The sequence below is a fragment of the Scyliorhinus canicula genome, chromosome 18, assembly GCF_902713615.1.
Source record: "Scyliorhinus canicula chromosome 18, sScyCan1.1, whole genome shotgun sequence".
Lineage (NCBI taxonomy): Eukaryota > Metazoa > Chordata > Chondrichthyes > Carcharhiniformes > Scyliorhinidae > Scyliorhinus > Scyliorhinus canicula.
The window spans coordinates 79,732,195-79,754,405 of NC_052163.1; the positions used below are offsets into that span (position 1 = coordinate 79,732,195).

At 45.0% G+C, this 22,211-nt stretch overlaps 1 protein-coding gene across 1 annotated transcript in view; it reads left to right on the top strand.

Moving 5' to 3' along the window:
- The window catches only part of LOC119952925 (deleted in malignant brain tumors 1 protein-like), a 139,928-nt gene that overhangs the window by 36,201 nt on the left and 81,516 nt on the right, over positions 1 to 22,211 (top strand). Inside the window, exons 11-13 of the mRNA XM_038776556.1 lie at positions 2,122 to 2,232; positions 2,664 to 2,777; positions 7,138 to 7,413. Of these exons, the coding sequence (XP_038632484.1) occupies positions 2,122 to 2,232; positions 2,664 to 2,777; positions 7,138 to 7,413 (501 nt within the window). The remainder of the gene's footprint in view (positions 1 to 2,121; positions 2,233 to 2,663; positions 2,778 to 7,137; positions 7,414 to 22,211) is intronic.

A 22,211-nucleotide genomic window follows, 5' to 3' on the forward strand; every position in this document is an offset into this window, starting at 1 on the left:
TTTTCAGGGCTATTTTAGAAGTAAGGGGTGTTAAGAGATCCAATGTTTATTTAAAAGGTTAATTTGAGTTCACGGAATAATCATTGTTTTGTTTGAAAAACCACGTGTCGATAATTGTAATACTACCCCTGGGAAACAAGCCATGTGCTTCAAAAGCAACAATCCATTAAAGGTGGGGGTTGGCTGAACGCCAAGATACATTTTCGGGTTCTGAAAACACCTCTCTCATAATAATAGTGAATTTAGTATGAAAATAGGCTTTAAGATAGGAAGTTAAGAAGAACAGAGACAATGGTAATTGAGTGAAGAAGCAAATTTTAGAGAATGGGAAAGTACTATGGAAACTGATGGGCTCCATCCTGGGATGTTAAAGAGATAATACATGCACTGCTTGTAATCTTACATGAACTGTTAAATTCCGGAAAGCTGCCAGTGTAACAACCTTCTTTAAAAAGAGAGGGAGACAAAACCAGGTAACTATGGGCCAGTTAGATGATCATGTCAATGGCAGGATGCTTGTGTCCATCATAAAGAATGTCATTGCAGAGCATTTTGAAATGCATAACGTAATCAAACAGAGTCAGTATGACTTCTTGAAGGACAACTCATGCACGGCAAATGTATTAGAATTCTTTGAGGTGTAATAAGCAGGATCGATAATTGGGAACCAACGGATGTAATGTACTTGGATTCACAAAAAAATTCTGCAACATACCGCGCAAAAGACTACTTAATAACCTAAGAGACAATGGTGTTGGAGTTGCCTTCGTAACATGGATCGAGGATTGGCTAACTAATAGAAGACAGAATTGGTATAGGAGGGCCATTTTAAGAATTGCAACATGTACTAGTGGAGTGCCACAGGGATCAGTGCTGAGGCCACAGTTATTTACAATATTTACCATTTACGTTGATGACTTGGACGATGGAAATTAATGTACTATTGCCATGTTTGCAGAAGACAGAAAATAGATGGAAAGGAAGCTGGTGAGGATGACACAGAGTCTAAAGTTGGAAATACACAGGTTAATTGAGTGGGAGAGAATATGAAATTTGGAATATAATGCAGGAAAATGTGAAGTTATGCACTTTGGTAGGAAGAGTAAAGGAGCCAAATATTAATTAAATGGTGAAAGACTGCAGCACTGATGGATTTGGAAATCCCAGCGCTAAATCATGCACTGCAAATTCATCGGGTAATTAGGGTAGTCAAATTGAATGTTAACCTTTTATAGTGAAGTGAATGGAGTATAAAAATAGGGAAGTATTGTGCAAACTATGCAAGGCATCAGTGAAACCACACCTGGAATATTGTGAACTGTTTTTGTCCCCTCTTATAAGGAAAGATATATAGGCATTGAAGTCAGTCCAGAGAAGGTTCACTGGATTGATCATGGTTATGAAGTGATTTTCTTATAGGAAGGGTTGATTACTTTGGGCTTAGCGTTAAGAATGAGAGTTGACCTTATTGAAACACATAGGTTTCACAGCGCATTTTTACTCATACATTGCTTGTTTGGCCCTTGTACCACACTGTAAATATTTGTCAACGTCCTCTGTTGATTATTCTTTTGTCTACTATACGTATTGTGTACATTTCCTTGGCCACCGAAAAGTACTTTTCACTGTACTTCGGTACACGTGACAATAACTATCAATCGATCAAAGGTTCTTTCGTCTTGTGGAAGAGTCCAGGACCAGAGGCCATACTCTCAGAGTAAAGGGTCCCCATTTAAGACACAAATGAAGAGGAATGTTTTCTGAGGATAGTGAATCTGTGGAATTCTTTCCTGGAGAGAGGTATAGAGGTTGGGTCATTATGTATGTTCAAGGCTGGGATAGACAGATTTTTAATCAGTATAGGAATCAAGCATTATGTGCAATAAGGCGGGAAGGTGGAGTTGAGGATTATCACATCAGACCATTCATGATTTCATTAAATGTGGGAGCAGGCTCGATGGATCGAATGGGTTACTTTTGCTCCCATCGCTTATACTTTTATGGTCCCACAACAGTATTAACTCAGTGTCAAATTCGACAACATTGTCACAATCACGATATGCTATTTATGTTTCTGCATCCACATTTCAAACATTCTCTCCAATAACATTTTTATTTCAGTTTCTGCTTCCATCGATTCGCTGAATCAGATTGAATATTACACCAGTCACAGTTTGGGTGACATGGATCCTGGATCAGAAAATCCTGATGGAAACTCCTCCAGAGTTCAGGGTGGGTACATTTTTATCTGTTTCTCTCTCGTGTTTGGACATCAAAAAGTAAAAATATCACAGATCAGAATGATGCTGTAACGGAGCAGGAGTATTGGTGAGTGATATTAGTTTTTTTTAAATTCAGGGTTACTTCGGAGCAGACACAAAAATCAGACCGACTGCAACCAGTTGTGCAAAACAATGAAATGCCTGTGGGCTGTATGGCAGGAAAAATGGAAATGCGGGTGCAGTTTGGGAGGGAGATTCACTGAGATCCTGGTGACTATAAAACTGAGGCTAACCTACCAGGTCACTAAACGGTCCAATTATTACTCACCCTCTAATAGCACGACAACTAAACATCAAAATCCATCTATTTTGATTAATTATATACTTTCTAAGCGATCAGTGTTAGAATTTACTTTCAGTGAAATTCTCGATTTCCTCCAGGTCCGGTTCCGGGCGATTATGATGATGTTGAGACTGAAGCCATTGAGACACAGGGCAGTGGTTCTGATGATCCCTTCACATGGACAAGTTCCGGCGGTGATCTGCCCAGTCTGGGTGAGTGAATTACTGACACTCCCACAGTACCCAGCCCTCTGTGTGCTGGAGCAATTTTGAATTTTCTGGTAATCTCTGGTCAATGCTGCATTTACAGACAGACAATCTAACTACCAAATATATCGGGATTTGCCCAACGCAAAAGTCACACTGTGAGGAACCCTCAACAAGCGTTGGGAGAAAGAATGTTGATTTGAAACAATTTCATGTCCGTTGCACTTTGTCTGCTGTCATTTAAAATTGGATCGATTATCAGCATTTTATGATTTTTAATCAGCGGGAATCAAGGGTTATGGACATAAAGCGGTAAAGTGGAGAAGAGGATTATCAGATCAGATCAGAATGATCCAATTGGGTAGTGGCGCATACTCGATGGGCCATATGGTCTACTTCATCTCCGACATCTTATGGTCTTATTGTGAACTGACATTAATTACAGAGGGTTTGCAAATCTGCTGTTTCACAGGATCACATATTTCCCGGAGAGAGAATAACGGACCAGATGTCTAAGGACCAGAAGTTTGAGCTGTTGTGGTTTTGTTGCTTGCTGGGAAGACGATGAACAGTTCAGTGGATCACTGGGAACTTTCCTGTAACATTACCCGTCCCCGGCTGGCTCAGCTCATGCGCTGCTGGAACTCAGCTGTTCCTCTGAAAGGTGGAAATGTGATTTTTCCAACGTGCTTCCGGCTGGTCAATCACATTGTCACCTTCAGGAATTGAAGTCAAACAAAGCTCTGCTTACCAGTCCCATTCACCCAGCCGCCCTGACCTACATTGCATCCCAGTTAAACACCATCCCGATTTAAAATTCTCATAGTTTTCAGATCCCCCTCCAACTCTGTAATCTTTCCCAGTCCCACAGTTTCCCTCTAATTCTGCCCGATTCAACATTCCAAGATTTATCGCTCCATGATTGGTGTTTGAGACTTCAGCTGTTAAGGTCCTAACTCTGGAATTCCTTCCCTAATCCTTTCGGCCTCTCCATCTCCCTTTCCACCTTTATCACATGGTTTAAAACTTGTATTTCTGACCAACCTTTTGGTCATCTCATGTGACTCCATGTCAAAGTTTGCTTTGAAACGCTTTTGTTAAAAATTTGGCACTTTTGAACTCCCCGTACCCATGCAGCGACTGACTACAATCTCTGAACCTTCCTTGCACTATTTTGAAGCGGGACACAGTGGTATTTTCAATGGACAAATAATTCTGGTATCCCGTGCAATTCGGAACCCAAGTTCAAATTGAACCATGGCTGAGAGTGAAATCAATTATTTTAAAATTATCTGGAATTAAGTTCAACGTTAACCATGACACCATTGTCACCGTCATCACACAAAAAAAACATGTGGCTCATTAATTTCCTTCCTTCCATTGCCTGGCCTACACGTGACAATAGTTCGAATGCAATGGCCCAGTAAGTCATGGCCCAGTAAGTCTTGCAGTCGAAGGGCAATTAGCGATGCAGTCCCACACCAACCCCCCCCCCCCCCCCCCCCACATAATAATTTTAAAGAAGTACTTTAAATCATTCACAACATTCAATTATAATCCGTTGATGCTCTTTTCACCCAAAATAGTCCGCTAATACAAAGGATAAAATATCCCCATACCTCAAACAGCAGCAACACAAAGGGAAAATGCCAAAAAGCCACTCCAAAGGCAGCGTGGAAACTGGAGTGGAAAAAGCTGGGAGAAACAAATGGCCTAGCCGGTTGACGTATGAGGTGGCGAAACACAGGCGTCGCCAGAATGGGAAGGACCGACCCGCCAACACTGAGTGGAGGATGTTTCTCTCAAGGAAGCTGAGAGAACACAGAAGAGACAAACAACATTCAAGCTGCGGTCAGGGGTGCGGTCGCGGAAGCTCTGCCGACCATGCAGGTGGCCCGGGACAAGGTGGAGAGCCGACTGGGAGCTCAGGAAACACAATCAAAGAGCTGGAGAATACCGCAAAAGACCAGAACGTCACCCTAGAAAGAGCAGCAAGGCTGGTCAGGGGAGTCTGAAGGAGAAAGTTGACAACCAGGAAAACAGATAAGAGGTGTGAAGACTTGTGGAATGTGGGTCTGCCTGAGTGGATCGAAGGTAGGAACCCCATGGACTTTGTGGCATGAATGTACAGTGCAGAAGCAATTTGGCCCATTGAGTCTACACCGGCCCCTGAAAGAGTACCCTACCTGAGCCCACACTACCACCCTTTATCCGGAACCCATCAACGCCACCTAACTTTTTGAAACTATGGGGCAATTTTGCATCATCAATCCACCAAACCTGTACATCTTTGGAGGAATCCAGGGCAACCAGAGGAATTGCCACTCAGACAGGGGGAGAACGTGCATAAACCACACAGACAGTGATCCAAGCCGGGAATCCAACCCAGGTCCCTGGCGCTGTGAAGCAACAGTGCTAACAACTGTGCCACTGTGCTATTGGGTTTGATAGCTTCGCCAACCCACTGGTCACTTTGTCCAAAGTCGGGGAACAGATGAGGGCAATAATCACTAAAATGCACCGGTACCAAGAGCGGGAACCTATCCTGCACTGGGTGAGGCAGACAAAGAACTGTAACTGGGAAGGTCACCAGATTAGGATCTACATGGATATTGGGGCTGACCTGGCCAAGCACCAGGCAGAATTAACAGGGCGGAGGCTGCCCTGTAGATTGGGATGCTATACCTAGCCGAACTCTGGGTCACATTCCAAGACAACGAACACTTCTTCAATTCCCCTGTGGTGGACAGTGACAGCAGTGATGGGATCATCAGAAGAGACTTTATTTGTTGATTTGCTAACTGTGAACCGACATGATGAACACATTGTGTGGGACTGCACTGCCGCGCGGCACTGCACAACGTCGTTGTGTGGACGACAGATGAAAGAGAAGGAATGAGTGATGGCAGCAGAGCGCAGAAAAGGGTGAGGAGAATGGCAGGTAGGGAGCTCAGAGAACAGGCGATGGGAGGACACAACTAACCCTGGGAGGAAGGCTACCACACTAGCAGGGAAGCTAGCACCTGTAAACATGCAGAAAAGCGAGGCCGTAGTGCATCTCCTGCAAGGGAGAGACCGCCTGACAAAGGGGAGGGGGGCAGACAATGGTAATAGGGCACGACTTGGGGAAGAAACCGGGAAGGGAGCAAGGTGGGGGGCAGAGAATACCACAAGAGTAACGCAGGAACAAAGAGATCAAGCACATTAGGCTGGCTGCAACAGGTCATTCGTGGCGACTTGGAACAAAATGGCACTGCAAGCAACCACTATGGAGGGTCTGTGAACAAAGGCAAACCCCAGAGTGCAGGGTGACACCGTCATGGCGTACGCACAGTTGTCAGCCATCCTCAGCGCCCCTGAACAAACGGAAACCCCAGAGCGCAGGGACTTGACCTCATGGGGAGAACGATGACTGTGGCGATCTTGGACGACCCTCGAACAAAGGGAAACCCTGGAATGCAGGGGCGCGTCCATGAGGTAAGGGTGCTCCCGCAGGAATGGGGGGGGGGGCAGACAAAAAAAACCAGGATAGTCACCTGGAATGCCAACGGACTCTACGACCTAGTGAAAAGATCCAGAATCTTCGCCCACCTGAAAAGTTTGAAAGCTGACATAGTCTTCCACCAAGAAATGCACCTGCGAGAGAAGGACTGACTGCGGATAAGGAATGGCTGGGTGGGACAGACATAACATTCCTGCGATGGGACAAGGGCCATCCTGCTAAATAAGAGTTAACGGTGACAAAGAGGGTGACGGAAAAATGGGGATGGTACTCATGGTCAGCGGTGTCTTGGACAGGACACCAGTGGTCCTGGTCAACGTGTACACTCCCAACTGGGACGGAGTATATAAAAAAAGTCCATGGCGGAAAATCGCCGACAAAGACACGAGCCAACTAATCAAGGGGGTACTTCAACTGTGTACAGGACCCACGGACGGTCAGATCGAATCCCAAAACAGGAAAGATTTCCAAATTGGCAAAAGAAGTTGGCATATTCAAGGAGCAGATGGGAGCTGTGGTTCATCCACCCAGAGGAGAAGGAATTCCCTTTCTCCCAGGTACACAATGTATATTCATGGATCGACTTCTTTGTAGTGGGGAAATTGGTGCTTCATGGGCTAGTAAGAGCGGAATATTCCGCTAACGTATTCTCCGACCACGCTCCATATTATGTGGATGTGTAGTTGGAGATGGCTGCAACCAACACAGGTTGGACATGGCCCTCCTGGCCGATAAGGCTTTCTGCGAGAAAATGTCAGAGGCCTAGATGAGTATGTTACTGATAACCAGAATGGGGAGGCGTCATCCTCCAGGTTCTGGGAGGCACTGAAGTTGTGATCAGGGTTGAAATTATTGCCCTCAAAGCACGAATAGACAGGCAAAAGCGGGTGGCTAGGCAACAGCAAGCCAACTCCATACTGGGAGGAGACCGGCGATACTCCGAGGACCGTACTGTAGAGCTCCTGTTGGAGAGGAAAAAGCTAGACTTTGACATTCCGTCCAAGAGGAAAGCTGTGCACCAACTCCGCCAGACACGAGGGACCCTGTACGAGCATGGAGATAAGTCCAGCTGCGTGCTGGCTCACCAGCTGAAAAAGCAGGCAGCCACGAGGGAAATGGTCCAGATTAGGGACAGCAAAGGCAATGTAGTCGCGGGGACAGAAAAGGTTAACAAAGCATTCGAGACCTCCTAGCAGGGGACCCGAGGATGAAGCAGTTTTTCGATGGACTGGACATACCAGTCGTGGGGGAGAATAGGAAATTGGGGCTGGAAGCACCACTAGAACTAGGAGATGTCATGGAGCACATCAATTCACTGGAAAGGGGCACCCTGCTGCCTCCGCTTGCACAAGCCTCAATCATACGGATACCCAAGAAAGACAAACCCAACAGATTGTGGGTCCCATCTCTCCGCCAAACGCAGGGAGAGTGCAGATGATCAAGATGAACGTACTGCCCAGGTTCCTCTTCAGATCCAAGTTCTTCTTCAACTCATTAGAAAAAATGATCATGGCGTTTGTGTGTTGGGGGAGTGGGGGTATGAGAGCGAGAATCATGGTGTCCTAGACCTCCCGAACCTACAAAATTACCACTGGGCAGCAACCGCGGAGCGGGTAAAAGAGTGGACAAAAGAGCCAGAAGCCAAGTGGGTGCTTATGGAGGGCATCTGAAGTGGGACCTGGCCACGGCGGCATTTCCATCCCCACCGAACAAATACTCAGCACGTGCAGTGGTGATAGCAATACTCTGATTGTGGAACCAGCTGTGACAGCACTTCAGGCAATCCAAAATGTCTGACAAGGCCCCCATCTGCAACAACCGCAGTCTCAAGCCTACAACAATGGACATTGAAAAAATGGAGACAGGACAGGGAGGACGCTGACAGTTGGGGACTGCTACACTGACAACAGATTGACAACATTCCAGGAACTAACAGAGAAGGTCCAGCTGATAGGGGAAACAAACGGAAGATACATGCAGGTAACTTCTTGCATTGGGAAATGAGGACATATCCACTGCCACCGAAACAATCGTTGTTAGAGGACCTACTGGACGCGGACGCCCTAGGGAAGGGGCACTGCGGTGACACGTTTGGACAACTACTGGGGAGCGCTAACACACAACTGGACAAGACAGGAAAAAAGTGGGAGGAGAACTTGGGGTTTGAAATAGGGTGGGGACTCTGGAGCAAAGCACTGCATAGGGTCAACTCCACCTCCACTTGCGCAATGTTAACCAAATACAGCTGAAAGCGGTACACAGAGCTCACATAACTAGAACCCAAATGAGCAGGTTGTTCCCGGAGGTGGAGGACAAATTCAAATGGTGCTAAGGAGACCCGGTCAATGACACCCACATGTTCTGGTCTTGCCCCAGACCCGTTGGGTTTTGGACAGTCTTCTCTGAAAGACCGTAGCCACAGTATAACAATGAGGCTGTGGGGGGGGGGGGGGGGGGGGGGTAACAAAGAGGCATGGAGCCCAACCATACCGAGCAAATAACAAAATACACGGCATCACACCAACCCATTAAGGAGAGGATATAAAAGCTGATGAGGGAAGGCGGCACTGCAGATGCCAGAAGGGAAGGGGATTCAGGAAGAAAAGGGGAAGAATTAAACAGGGGAACAAGCAAGAACTAAATGCCTACTGGAGAACGTAAAACGAGAAGCTGTAACTGCTGTAAATAACAGAAGATAACCGATGTGTATGTATATTTTTCTTTAGTTTTCAATGTATGGCCATGCTTACCTTTGTTCTCTTATGGAAAATCTTCACTATATCCTTTAAAAAAATTATAAACTGTTACCCCCTTCAGAATCCAACTCTGAGGCTCGTACTAAATCAGTTTGTCATTCTCTTGCATGCCTGGAATCAATGAAGGTGACATATTCAAAAATGGGCAACGACCATGTGGCTCAAAATCTAACGTCAAACCGGTCAGAGCAATGTAGTATTATTTGCTCCAAAGTTTGAGAGAAAGGGCTGGGAATGCGCACAGTAGGTTATTGTTTGTGAAGCTTATTCAAACTTTAGTAAGACTGAAATTTATCAGCTGAAACATGTTTTTATTTACTAATGAGTTAAATGGCTATTTGAGGTAGAACTGTTATGGGTAATGAAAAGGCTCCCTTTGATATGTCTATGTAACAATTGGAATTGTTTTAACAGAAGGAAACACAACAAAGATTTGTATTTTGTAGCAATTTATGACAATCCGACGCCTGAAAGTACCTTGCAAGCATTAACTTACTGTTTGTAATGAGGTCGCTGGGCAACTGATATTCGCAGGGCAAACCCCCTGAGCAGGATGCTAATGAATAGATATTTTGCTTAAGAGGATGTCTGATTGCAGCACATAAGTTGCATCCGAAAGTCAGCGCTTTTGGCAATGGAGCACTTCATCAGTACTACACCTGGGGTACCAGTCTTGATCTGTCTACTCAGTTCCTAGGCTAGAAGTTGAACTTGGATAATAAGAGGTGATTGTTCTGCAATCTGAGCCACAGCTTAGGTTTCCCTCACACTGAGGATATATTTTTTTTCCATTCAGGTCCAATTGGCCTCTAATCCGCAATGTGATATCTCCAGGAGCACCACAGACCTGCAGGAAATATTCTGAGAAAATGTACATTCTAATCTCGGACTGTATGGAAAAGTCAACTATGCTTTTCTCGATATAAACCTGACTTTATATTAACTAGTTTCCATGTTACTTTGTGTTGAAATAACTGGACTGTCATTTTCTCAAAAAATGTAAACTTTTAATTAAACTGTTGAAGCAGATGTTGAAGACAGAGTGTATTTCAGATCATTTTGCTGTCTGTATTAATGCTGCAGTATATTTCCCTGCATGTGCTGTGGTCTGGCAGGTGGTGAGTGCCGGGCAAATCAAATCCCAAAGGGCACTTTGCAAGCTATCACAACACATTTCTGTTGCATTTTGACTGCAATATGATCTGTGTAATTAAGTCCAAAGCCACAAATTCACAGAACACAGATTTTAAATATTAAATTAAAACATTTATCAACAAAAACTTCAACAAACAAGGTTCCACTTACACAGTTTAAATTAGTCTTACAGAACATTCCACCAAAAGGATTGCATACGGACTTAGACTCACAAATAAACACCCCTTTAGGAAAAGATCCCTTGTATAAAATCCAGCAAAGTTATCGCAAGGCAAACACACTGTTGCTGTAGTGAAGATATGTCATAGGGCATCCCTCTCAATCACACTCTGCTGTGGAAACTCAAAAAAACTTTAAATTAAAACCCTGATTTCTGAAAAAGCAGACACCATTCTTCACAGTTCCCTTCCAGCACACCCCAGGGCTTTTAAATAGCCATCGCTTAAGCTCACAGAACCTCTCCTTAAGTACTCTCCCCCTGCAGCACCCCCCCCCCCACCCCCCCCCCCCCCCCCCCAGTGTTATCATTTTTTGAATTTGACCTTTCACAAAACGGAAAAATCTTTTCTGTGCTCCCTATTACCACCACTTCCAGGTAAAATAAACTTTAATACCCTTGCCTTATTTATAACCTTTTCCAAGTTGGACACCTTTCTTTACTTCCCTTTCAAATTCAGCAACTGAACACAGCAAATCTTCATTATCTCCGAAAACAAATTTCTACGCAACGTTTATTTGTTATGGAAGATTCAATTTGATCATGTTTACTTCAAGCACCTGCCTTTTCACACCTCAACCCCATTTGATGTCCTCAAAACCTCTAGACACCCAATCCCCAGCTTAATTAAATGATATTCACTCACACATACACACACAAGCCTGCTTCACAGAATAGCATAACAAACCTGCAAAATCAGGCTTCAGACCACTCGGAAACACTGAATTGCAGAAAGATGGTTTCATTTCTTCAACCGATTTTACATTACTTCCTATATTTATCTTTGCAAACACAACTATTACACTTTGGGGTAGATGCACCGATCATGAACATATACACAAATATTTTGTACAAAATGAGAACATCCCAGCCCATTCTACATTTTCCAAATGTTTGAATTTTAAACTCTCGACAACGCGTCTGCAATTATCCTTTCTCGTCGAGCCTTCTGGATAATTTTAGAAATTAAACAGATGCACTAACAAACTCCACCTGAACAGTCTGCTATTCTGCTTTCAAAACTTCTGCAGACATGTCAAAGGATTGTGGTCAGTGTAAATAATTGTCTCTGACAAATTGCTTGCAATATAAATTTCAGAATTTTATAAGACTAACAGCAAACCGAGAGTCTCTTTCTCGATGGCTGAATATTTCTACTGATGTGCATTCAACGTCCGTAAGAAATATCCTGTCTCTTCAAAATCTACTTCATTTTCTTGTAATAACACAGAACCAACACCCACATCACCGATGTCAATAGCAGCATAACCTGATTTGTAAAATCCGGTTCTGTTGAAACAGGTGTAGTATCAATCCGGTGTAGTGGTTATTCCGCTTTCAAACTGTCAAATGCATTCCGACACTCATGTATCCATTGGAATTGACTGCTCTTTTTAAAAACTAATTCAGTCAATGGAGCAACTACACTTCTAAACTTTGACACAAACTTCCGATAAAATCCACCCATGCCTAGAAATCTCAAAACTTCCCCTTTTGTTGAAGGCATTGGGAATTTCACAATGTCATTTACTTTTACATTTCGGAGGGCCACTTGACCATGTCCAACAATGTGCCCCACAGTGACCGTGTCCGACAATGTGGCCTACATAATTCACTTTTGGATTAAAGCCAAATTGGGTTCTTGCAGTCGATCAAACATTTCCTGTAAATGTTGCAAATGTTTCTCCCACATTTGACTGAAAATTACTAAGTCATCAATTTTTAAAAATAAATTTAGTGTACCCAATTATTTTTTTCCAATTAAGGGGCAATTTAGTGTGGCCAATCCACCATCCCTGCACATCTTTGGGTTGTGGGGGCAAAACCCACGCAAACACAGGGAGAACGTGTAAGCTCCACACAGACAGTGACCCAGAGCCGGGATCGAACCTGGGACCTCGGTGCCGTGAGGCAGCTGTGCTGACCACTGCACCACCGTGCTGCCCATTAGTCATCAATATATACACCACCATTAATCAGACCTTGAATTATTTTGTGTACGTTTCTGAAGCTGGGTGATCTGGCAAAAAAAAGCCAATTTCTATTTTGCGCTTTCTGATAAGTGTACTTGCCAATACCTCGTAGCAAGTCAATTCATGTGATAAAATCTGACTCTCCCACTTTCTCAATACAATCATCCAATCATGGACTATAATATGAATCTATGTTAGTTACTTTGTTCACTTTGCGGTAATCAACAGAGTCTTTGTGATCCATTTGATTTCACAATGGGTGAACTCCAGTTACTGGCTCTGGGATGCAATTCTGAAATATGAATCTGACTTCATTTTACATTTGAGCTAATTTTACTGAATTTAACCTATAAGGGTGTTGCATTATTGAAACCAAAGTCCTCACATCCACAGCATGTACAGCTAAATGCTTTTTAAAATGTGTCTTATTTCCACAAATTGCTTTTTGTGACTGCAATGGCACTTTCAAATCATTTTGACATTTTCTGGAAGTTAACTCAGTATCATAGTTAGATTCCAAGTATTAATACGTTAGATTCCAAATATTTCCTCATTGCCAAGTTTAATTAGAGGAAAGTCAATTTCAGAATACTTCATTTCTACCCCCTTTTCCTTATCCACGACCACCAGTATTTCCTTCTGATTATCCTTCATGCCGAAGTATTTTTAAGCATGGCACACTCTCGGATACATTTTTCTATTCAATTTTTCTCTGAAATTTGTCACATAATCCAGGAGAGTAGTTTCAGAACTTTGACTTATTAACTAAATCCTGTTGATTGATTAGGAATGTCCATTATAGAGAACAACAAAAATGTGTTCCCTCAATCCCAATACTCTTGGAAGTCTTAAATAAAAACTCTCATCAGGATCTTTAATGTCTATGCCGTCTCTCGAAGGAACTTGTTATTCAGGGTGATAGAGTGATGAACTGAACTGCTTTATTCTAAAGCCACTTTGTTCAAAGTACTTGTTCAACAGCTTACCAACATCAGTAAATAAAACCTGTAACGACAAAATTACATTGACAGTTAAAATTAGTCTGACAGAACATTCCCCCAAAATATTCCTACACCATTAGAGTCACAAATAAACATCCCTGTTGAACAACAATCCCTTCGAGATACAGAATCTATTTTATATATCCAGTAATATTACTTTTTCTGAGTTACAAAGCCAGGGCTCAGAGTGTGGACAGGGGCGAACCACTAATCCAGCTCCTTGCCTGCTCCAAAAACCAATTCAAATTCAAATTGAATCCAATTCATGGTCCCCCACAAGAGAGACATACCAGATCTGAGCCAAATGGCTATTACACTTGATCTTAGCCAAATTGGAAGGAATGTCACACAGCTTCCCTACCTGTCCCACTTTGCACTGGAAGTTCAAGAAACCTTAAAAGAAGTCAATGTTCTGGGTTGACCGATGCTGCCTCACTTTGCTTCCTCACAGTTCTCTTCCAACATAGCTCACGACGCAGGTCTTAGCTGCCACTCTAGGCTTTCAAAATTTTTCTTCAGTACTTTCCTCCCACTTTTATCTTCATTCTTTTCTCCTTATGCTTCTTTGAAATTTACATTTCCCAGTATATTCCCAGTACATTTCCCAGTAAAAACGTTTGTTTTCCCTATTACAACCACTTAAACTTTAAATAACCTTACCTTCTTGATTCGTGACCATTTCCGAGTCGTAACTTTTCATCTCCTTCTGAAATTCAACAACTGAGTACACCACACCATTTTTCTCTCATAATGCAAATCTCTACCAATGGTTTTGTTCTTTCCAGACGGTTCATCTTGCCAATAGTTACTTCAAGTGCCTGCCATTTACAGCTGGGCCCCTTTGATGTCCTCAACTCTGCAGATGCCCAGTCCCCAGCTAAAGTGGATTATCCTCATACACAGATCAAAAAGAAAACACAATAAGCCCCAAAATGTAAGAAATAATATATTTCTTCACACATGTATGATTTAACTCCCAATGGAGATTAAGATGCTGTGTTTATCAATTGATTGAACAATTTCCATCTCCTTGAAAAATTATTGGAACATTTTGGCAAATAAGTCGTCTGCCTGTCCTATCGCAGTTCATTGTGAAAGCCCTCTCCCTACACTCGATGTGCATTGACTGCTGCTCCTTCATAATGGTACTGGTGATATATAATGTTTATCAATAAAAGCACATTGATTCAAAATGTTAGTTAGAATTTCTGTCTTTGTCCGATTTAATGACGTCACAGGCCTGCTGCCAACTCCAGATGGCCACCAATACCTGTCGGCGCATGCGCACTGTTCTGCACATGCATGGGAGTTCAGTGGCTTCCCCACTGCGGTCTGCCAATAGCCTTTGCGCATGCGCCTAACAGGTTACCGCCCTCGGACCCTGGCTGTCTGTCTGTCCCGGGTTGCAGAGACAGACAACGGTCAGCAACCAGGTTCATTCTCAATCAGTTTTTAAGTTAGAGCCACAGCTTTCAAGTGTAATTTTCTCATTCATGGACACAACAATTACAAGCTGCACCGCATATTTATCAAGTTTCAAGTAATTTACAATTTTCACCTCATACATCAACAGACTTCTAAGGAATTGAATGAAATCCTAACAAGAGACGATGTACTAGCCTTTGATATTTTGTTTTAATTGCATCCACTGATTATTTCTAATTTGCTCATCTGATTTATCTCAACTAAAAGCAAAAAGGAAATAACATTTCAATTTCCAGCAAAAAGAAAACTTCCACCGTGTCCGATTGAAACTATTTTCTCTGTTTGATTCTGGAGAAAGGACTTTCTGCAGCCAGATGGTGGCGCGCTGATCAGCTGCAACTTCAGCAACAATTCAGAATTTGGACAAACACTGGGCTCCAGTTCTGAGAATCAGAATTCCCAACGGCCACTCCCTCCACCCCTTGAGGAACCTCATCAGTTTCAAATTGTAATAAAGACACCTTCCTCCCAGTCAAATGTGGTTCATCTCGACATCCGCCATCAAAGGACAAATCCAATCCTGGCTTGCAATTGGAAATGAAATCAGCTGTTGTAGTAAGATTAGGATATTCTATTTTCTTTGCTCATAGGTTAGCGTAATCAATATCACAAACTGTTATCATTCCCCAAAATACAAAACGAACTAAAATAATACATTTGAATTCTCTGGAAATGATACACATGGGGCTGAAGTGTGGGTCAGTAAATTTGCTGATGACACCAAGATTGGTGGAGTAGTGGATGAGGTGGAAGGCTGTTTTAGGCTGCAAAGAGGCATTGATAGGATGCAGAGCTGGGACGGAAAATGGCAGATGGAGTTTAACCCTGATAAGTGCGAGGTGATTCATTTTGGTAGAAAAAATCTGAATGCAGATTACAGGGTCAACGGCAGGGTTCCGAGGAATGTGGAGGAACAGAGAGATCTTGGGTTCATGTCCACAGATCTCTGAAGGTTGCCACTCAAGTGGATAGAGCCGTGAAGAAGGCTTATAGTGTGTTAGCGTTTATTAACAGGGGGCTTGAGTTTAAGAGTCGCGGGGTTATGCTGCAATTATACATGACCCTGGTGAGACCACATTTGGAGTATTGTGTGCAGTTGTGGTCACCTCATTATAGGAAGGACGTGGAAGCATTGGAAAGGTTGCAAAGGAGATTTACCAGGATGCTGCCTGGTTTGCAGGATAGGCCTTATGGGAAAAGGTTGAGGGAGCTAGGGCTTTTCTCTTTGGAGCGGAGGAGGATGAGAGGCGACTTAATAGAGGTTTATAAGACAATGAAAATCACTTATTGTCACAAGTAGGCTTCAAATGAAGTTACTGTGAAAAGCCCCTAGTCACCACATTCCAGCACCGGTTCAGGGAGGCTGGTGCGGGAATTAACAGTGCTGCTGGCCTGCCTTGGTCTGCTTTCAAAGCCAGCGAATTAGCCGTGTGCTAAACCAGCTGATGAGGGGGATAGATAGAGTGGATGTTCAGAGACGATTTCCTCAGGTGGATGTAACTGTTACAAGGGGCATAACTATAAGACAATGGGCCAAGTCCTGGAAAATTGGATTACAATAGCTCGGTGGTTATTTTGACCGTCAGAGACAAGATCAGCCGAAGGAAACTTTCTGTGCTGTCTGACTCTATAACTGCAATTTCCTACCCTGGGAATCTGTCCAGGCAAATCTGACCAGAATTTAACACGTTTTTGTACCTTAATTCCAAAGGCTAATAATTTTAAATTTCCCCCACAGCAGCGTAATGTTTAATGGATGAAGAGATTGACTGCACCGTGCAGAATCTTCCTTCTGATTGTCTGACTGGATCCAGTGAAGTACCGAAATCCACCAGCAGAGGGTGTCCATTATTCTAAATGTTGCAATTTTAGCAAAAGCAATATAATTCCCAGTCGATTGAATCAACTTTAAATAACACAAAATAACTCACAGGGTGTCTGTACACTCAGTGGAACCAGTAACAGGGTGTCTGTACACTCAGCAGAAACAGTAACAAGTTAATAGGAAACTAATCTGAAAGTAGATGATGATCCCATGTTGTACTGGTGTATTTAAGAATACAACTGAAGCTGCAACCTGATGATTTGGCGTTTTGAATATTGGGCTGTAATTTAGAAACATCTTGGTTTCAAACTGTTCTCGGTAAATATTTGAGTGTATTGTCTTTTGTGCTGATCTTGTTTCTCCCGCTGTTAATGTTCTCACTGTTGATGCTGCTTCATGTTAGAATTGTCCCTCTGTATTGGATGTCATTCCCGATCAGCCTCCTGCAGCATCTCCCAGCTGTTTGTACCAACATCACCCAGATTCAGCTTGTTCTTCACAGCATCCTTCAGATCCTCCCCCCCATCTATTCCACACACTCATGTTTCAGTTCCTTGTGGATGACACATCCGTGTCTGTTTACCTGCAGCAGAGTTGGGATTTGATTGGGATTGTCACAACACTGTTTGACTTTCCCTGAGACAACCAGAGACCACAGACAAGGCAGAGTTTGAGAACGCTGTGCTGCATTGCACTGTGTTCTCCACAAACCCACCCTTTCATCTGTCAAAGAAGCAACTCAATGAAAACCTGCCTGCACCCGTCCCACCTGGACCCCTCCCCCCCCCAACCCTGCCCCACCTGGCGAGAGGCAAAACGTCTGAACACCACCAGTGTAAAATTCCTCCGATGGCGGGTCACTCTTCCCGCTGGCAGCTGCCTTAAACCCCATTTGCATTTCTTAGTATCTCATGAATGCTCATTAAAACAGCTGGCTGCCAGAATCCAGTCAGGCTTTTCAATCTTGCATCACACGAGCGAGAAATCAGGTTGGCATCAAACCCGATTGATAAAGGCTGCATGGACAAGATCACCCTCAGTTCACCAGAGACTTTGTGCTCAGTGCAACATGTAAAGCCTGCCTGCCGTAGTGCAATGCTGCTCCTAATACTCTGTTCACAAGCCTAATGGGACAGCCCAATTCCTGCCTCCATCTCCAAGCCGAGCTACTCTTCATGGCTGGCACCGTGCTGCTGCACCCCCATCCTGTGTCACCAAATCGATTCAGTACTCTGCCGGAGTTGGGATTACAGAGATCTCCATCCCCTCAGTGCCACATACCAGCATCTATCTGCACAGCACTGTGCTGCAGGATAGAGGACAACCTCACAGCAATGGTCTGAAGTTCAACTGGGGGTGGGGTGCAAGGCGAAGGCAGGGGATGAGGTGGACAGACAAAGACAAGCAGGTCCAAAGTGAAAGGAGGGTTGTGCCAGGAGTGGGTTGGGGAAAAGGAAAACACTGGAGGATAATGTAGAAGGAGGTCCCTACAAGGAGGTAGAAAGGGTGAGGGCTCACAACGGTAGGCAGAGGGGCAAGGAGACAGATGAAGAGGGGAATGGCCCTTCCTGTTTATTCCCTTATTTCCCCCTTTTATTTTTGTTGTTACATTTTTGAACCATGGATGATTAATGGACATGTGTCTTTAAGGCAAGCAGTCTGTATCTTTAATTCAAACAAAATAATCCAGAAGTGACCAATGAATTGGTCCACAATGCTGTGCTCTGCCCGGTTACAGGTGGTGATAGAATCTGATACCACTGGTATGCTTTTCAGAGTTCCACGGTTTCAGTTTTGATCTTGGCAGCCCCAGGAAAGTACTTGCCACATTCACCTCTCCATTTTCCTCCAGAAAGGCTGTGTTTCTGAACAGACAGAGAGCCTGGATTAATGTATTTACAGGAGAACCATTACAGGCTGTGCACGCAAAGTCCAGAATGTATGCGGCAGGTGCTATCTCTCTCCAGAAGGCCTGTGAGTGCTGTTGTCCTGAAACTACAGAAGCCTGAATGTGAATCATGGACTGAAAGCAAATTTGAACAGAAATCGGGGGTGGGATTCTCCAGTCCCGTGGCAGAGTGGCCACGCCGTTGTAAACACCGCGGGCAACGCGGGATTCGCGTATGCGCAGTTGCACCACTGCCAATGAGGACATGCGCAGTGGCACCGGCGCCAACGCGTGCCTGTGCAGTGGCCTCCTTCAATGCGCCGGCCCCGACGCAACATGGCGCAGGGCTACAGGGTCCAGTGCATAGGAAACAAGGCCCCCAGCCACAGAGGCCGGCCCGCCGATCGGTGGTCCTGATCGCAGGCCAGGTCACATCGGAGGCCCCCCCCGCTGGGGTCAGACACCCCTCCCTCAAAGGCCGCGACCCGACCCTTACACGGCAAGGTCCCGCCGGCCCAGAGCAGGTTAGAACGGCGCCAGCGGGACTCGGCTCTTTTCCTATGGACGCTCGGCCCACCCGGAGAATCATGTGCCGGCGTCGGGGCGGCGTGGTCCATTCACGGGGATTCTCCGGCCCAAGGTGCCTCTCCAAAAAATGCTGTGAGTAATGCATTTCGTGACTGCAGAGCAACTGAACGAATGAATCTAAAGAGAAGATCATTACAGACTGCAAGGCTGTGAAAGAAGTGTGCTAAGAACCATCATTTGATGCAAAGACTCTTTGTTCCTTTTACTCATGATTTTTACCTCTTTCCGCCCTCTGTGTTGATCTGTCTGTGTGTGTGTAGAGTGTGCAGGGCAAGTCAAGGTAGGAATTAGTTATTAGCTAATAGTTTGCATGTTGTATTTGCTTCATATTTCATTATAGTCCTTGTTATAAATAAACAGTAATTGTGCTTACATTTACAGTAAGTTAATGTACAGTCTGTAATAATTGGGCAGCCAAGGGCCAAAGGCTTCGAGCATTTAAAAAAAAAGTATTGGTTGATTCACTTGTATTGTAACTCCAGGGCACGTGGGGATGCAATTGACTGTGCACTAACCCAGCATGTCGTAACAAGAGGATGAACAATGGAAGATAGAGCAAAGACCGAGGGGCGGGAAGCTGAAGTCTGACAAGGCCGCATAAAAATCAGGCTAATGAGGAGGTCTCAGGGCTTGGCACATGTATCACTGGAAGGGTATTCTTGCAGACTGCAAATTATGGGGTGAGTGCCTGTTCGTGTGGCACATTCGGGATGGTTCACATGAACACAAAACAGATCAGGACTGCAGCCCTTTGTGAAGGTCACTGTTGTTCGTGGTCCTGATTGGAAACAGGAACTATGCCAAGGCTTCCATCAAAGTTCAGGGGCTGGTAGACAGGCAAACAAGGCATTCAGGGCCTCTGTGATGGTGCAGATGCACCTGTGCACCAAGGTCAGAACCATGATGGCCTCTTGCGCTGGCGCCCTTCTCTGCTGCCAGGTGTACCGTCAGCTGGCGCTGTCCCGCTGACAGGTGGAGGCCAGTTGAGGGGGGGTGGTGGTATGGCGGAGGGTGGGGTTCAGGAACACATACGGCCAATGTCACTCTGCAGAACCAAGGCCAATGTGGGTGGTCAGTGGGGTGCGCAGAAAGATGGCTGGCTTGCAGGCCACGGCAATAGCAGTCCCGTGGCATTGCCCCAGTCCTGTGAGAGGTCACCCAGCCCTCAGCCTGCCCCCCACCCACCCCATCAGCCCCCCTCCATCCAGCCCCAGCAGGGTCCTCAGCCTAGCCACCCCAGCAAGTAATAGGACCAGCTGCTCACGGTCACATCTCTGCATGTCCTATCGCCTCTCTCTCACTGAACAGCCACAGTGCCATTGGGAATTTGTCCCAATGGAGGCATGGAATCGCGGAGGCCCCAGAAAATTCCATGTCAGCCCACTAATGATATGTCAATGCCGTTCACTGTACGTGTGTTTTGGAACACATTGACGCCACTGTCGATGCGGCAGAGAATTGCAATTTGGTGTGAAGCCGGTGTTAATTCCTGATTCATTGTGGCCAGTCTGGACTCAATAAAATCTGAGATGGATTAGCAGGTATCAATTATTGTTTTATTTCCACCAGCTTGCAATGCTGACTCACACGAGGGACATTAGAACACACACAGCTGTCTTCTAAAGTTCCCAAAAGTTAGTGAGAGTTAAGACAAAGAAATCACAGCACATATTGATTGAATCACATCAAGATTCGCATACAAGCTTCCCATAGGCCAATGTATACACCTTCTGACCTGACCATATATCCTGATTGGCTCACTTCGCATTTTCTCAATCCTGGCCTCTTGTTACCCAGCATCTTTTCACTATTCTCTCCACGAGGCAAAGCTCCCCTCCCCCTTCCTAGCCATGCTGTGCTCATCCCTTTGGTCTCTGTCTGTGAACCCATTACATTCAGGGTCCTACTGTCCATCATATTCGTTTGTTCACTTCCTCATTCCCTCCTTTTATTATTTCATGATACCCCATCGGTCCAAGCTGTAGCTATGGCCACTCAGCTAAGAAAACTCATTGCTGCATTTCTAAATCCTATTGCGGCACCCCATCGTCCGCTGCACCCTCGTGGACCCTAACAGCCAAGACTCTAGGGGCGGCTATCCGTTCCAGCGCACCCTACATTTTACCCATCACGCATTTAAGGATGGCCAAGCCCACAAAGATGCAGGCGAGATAGTCAAGAGCATACCGGTTCTGCATGGCAAACAGCCTGAGTTGAGGTAATTCCTTGGTTATTGCCCCGAGGGCCCCGAAGGCTTCGTTGCCCAGGATGGTAAGGCCACAAATAACTGAACCTGCCCAGCGTGCCAACTGGTGGTGCAGTATCCACGCAGAGGGGCAGGGGACCATAATAGGGACGAGAGTCCCGATAACAATTCGGCGGGGAAATGGGGGTGACAAAACATTGGTCGCTGTGCCATTAAAAATAGTTCCTCACTCCTTGTACAGGCTAGCATCACAATCAGTATATTGGTGAAATAGGGATTCCCCAGTAGCCCAGTTTATCCAGCTTCGGAACGCCCATTCAGGCCTCCTAGCAATGCAGAAAGCCCTAGTTCCAACAGTGATATGAGAGACATTCGCCCAGCCACAAAGGAGCTGAATGCCTGGCGTCAGCGGGACACAAGTGGCATTGTAACAGGCGCATTGACCTGATGTCAGGGTTATGCAACACTTTGGATCAGTACAAGTGGAGAACAGACATGTTATATTCATTTTCATCTCTACCAGCAAACAGCCGTACCCCTCACTGCTGAAACAATTCTCGCACGACTGGGAGTCTCTATTGGGAGTGAAGGGGCTAGGTATATACGCCCTCCACCGTCAAAGCTTATCATACTGTGAGTGGGAATTATCCCGAGGAAGGGGAAGGCGAATAGCTGGTGGGGCCGAACCCGGATCGTAAGGAAGAGTAACTTGCTCGGGCGGTGGCTCGGAACTATGACAATTAGCCACCGTTTCGGGGAGATCCCCAAAGTGGTGAGACGGAAAATAACCTAGACACCAATGCAGGGTTTGGGTAGCAGACAACCGGCTCCTGGCCATACATGC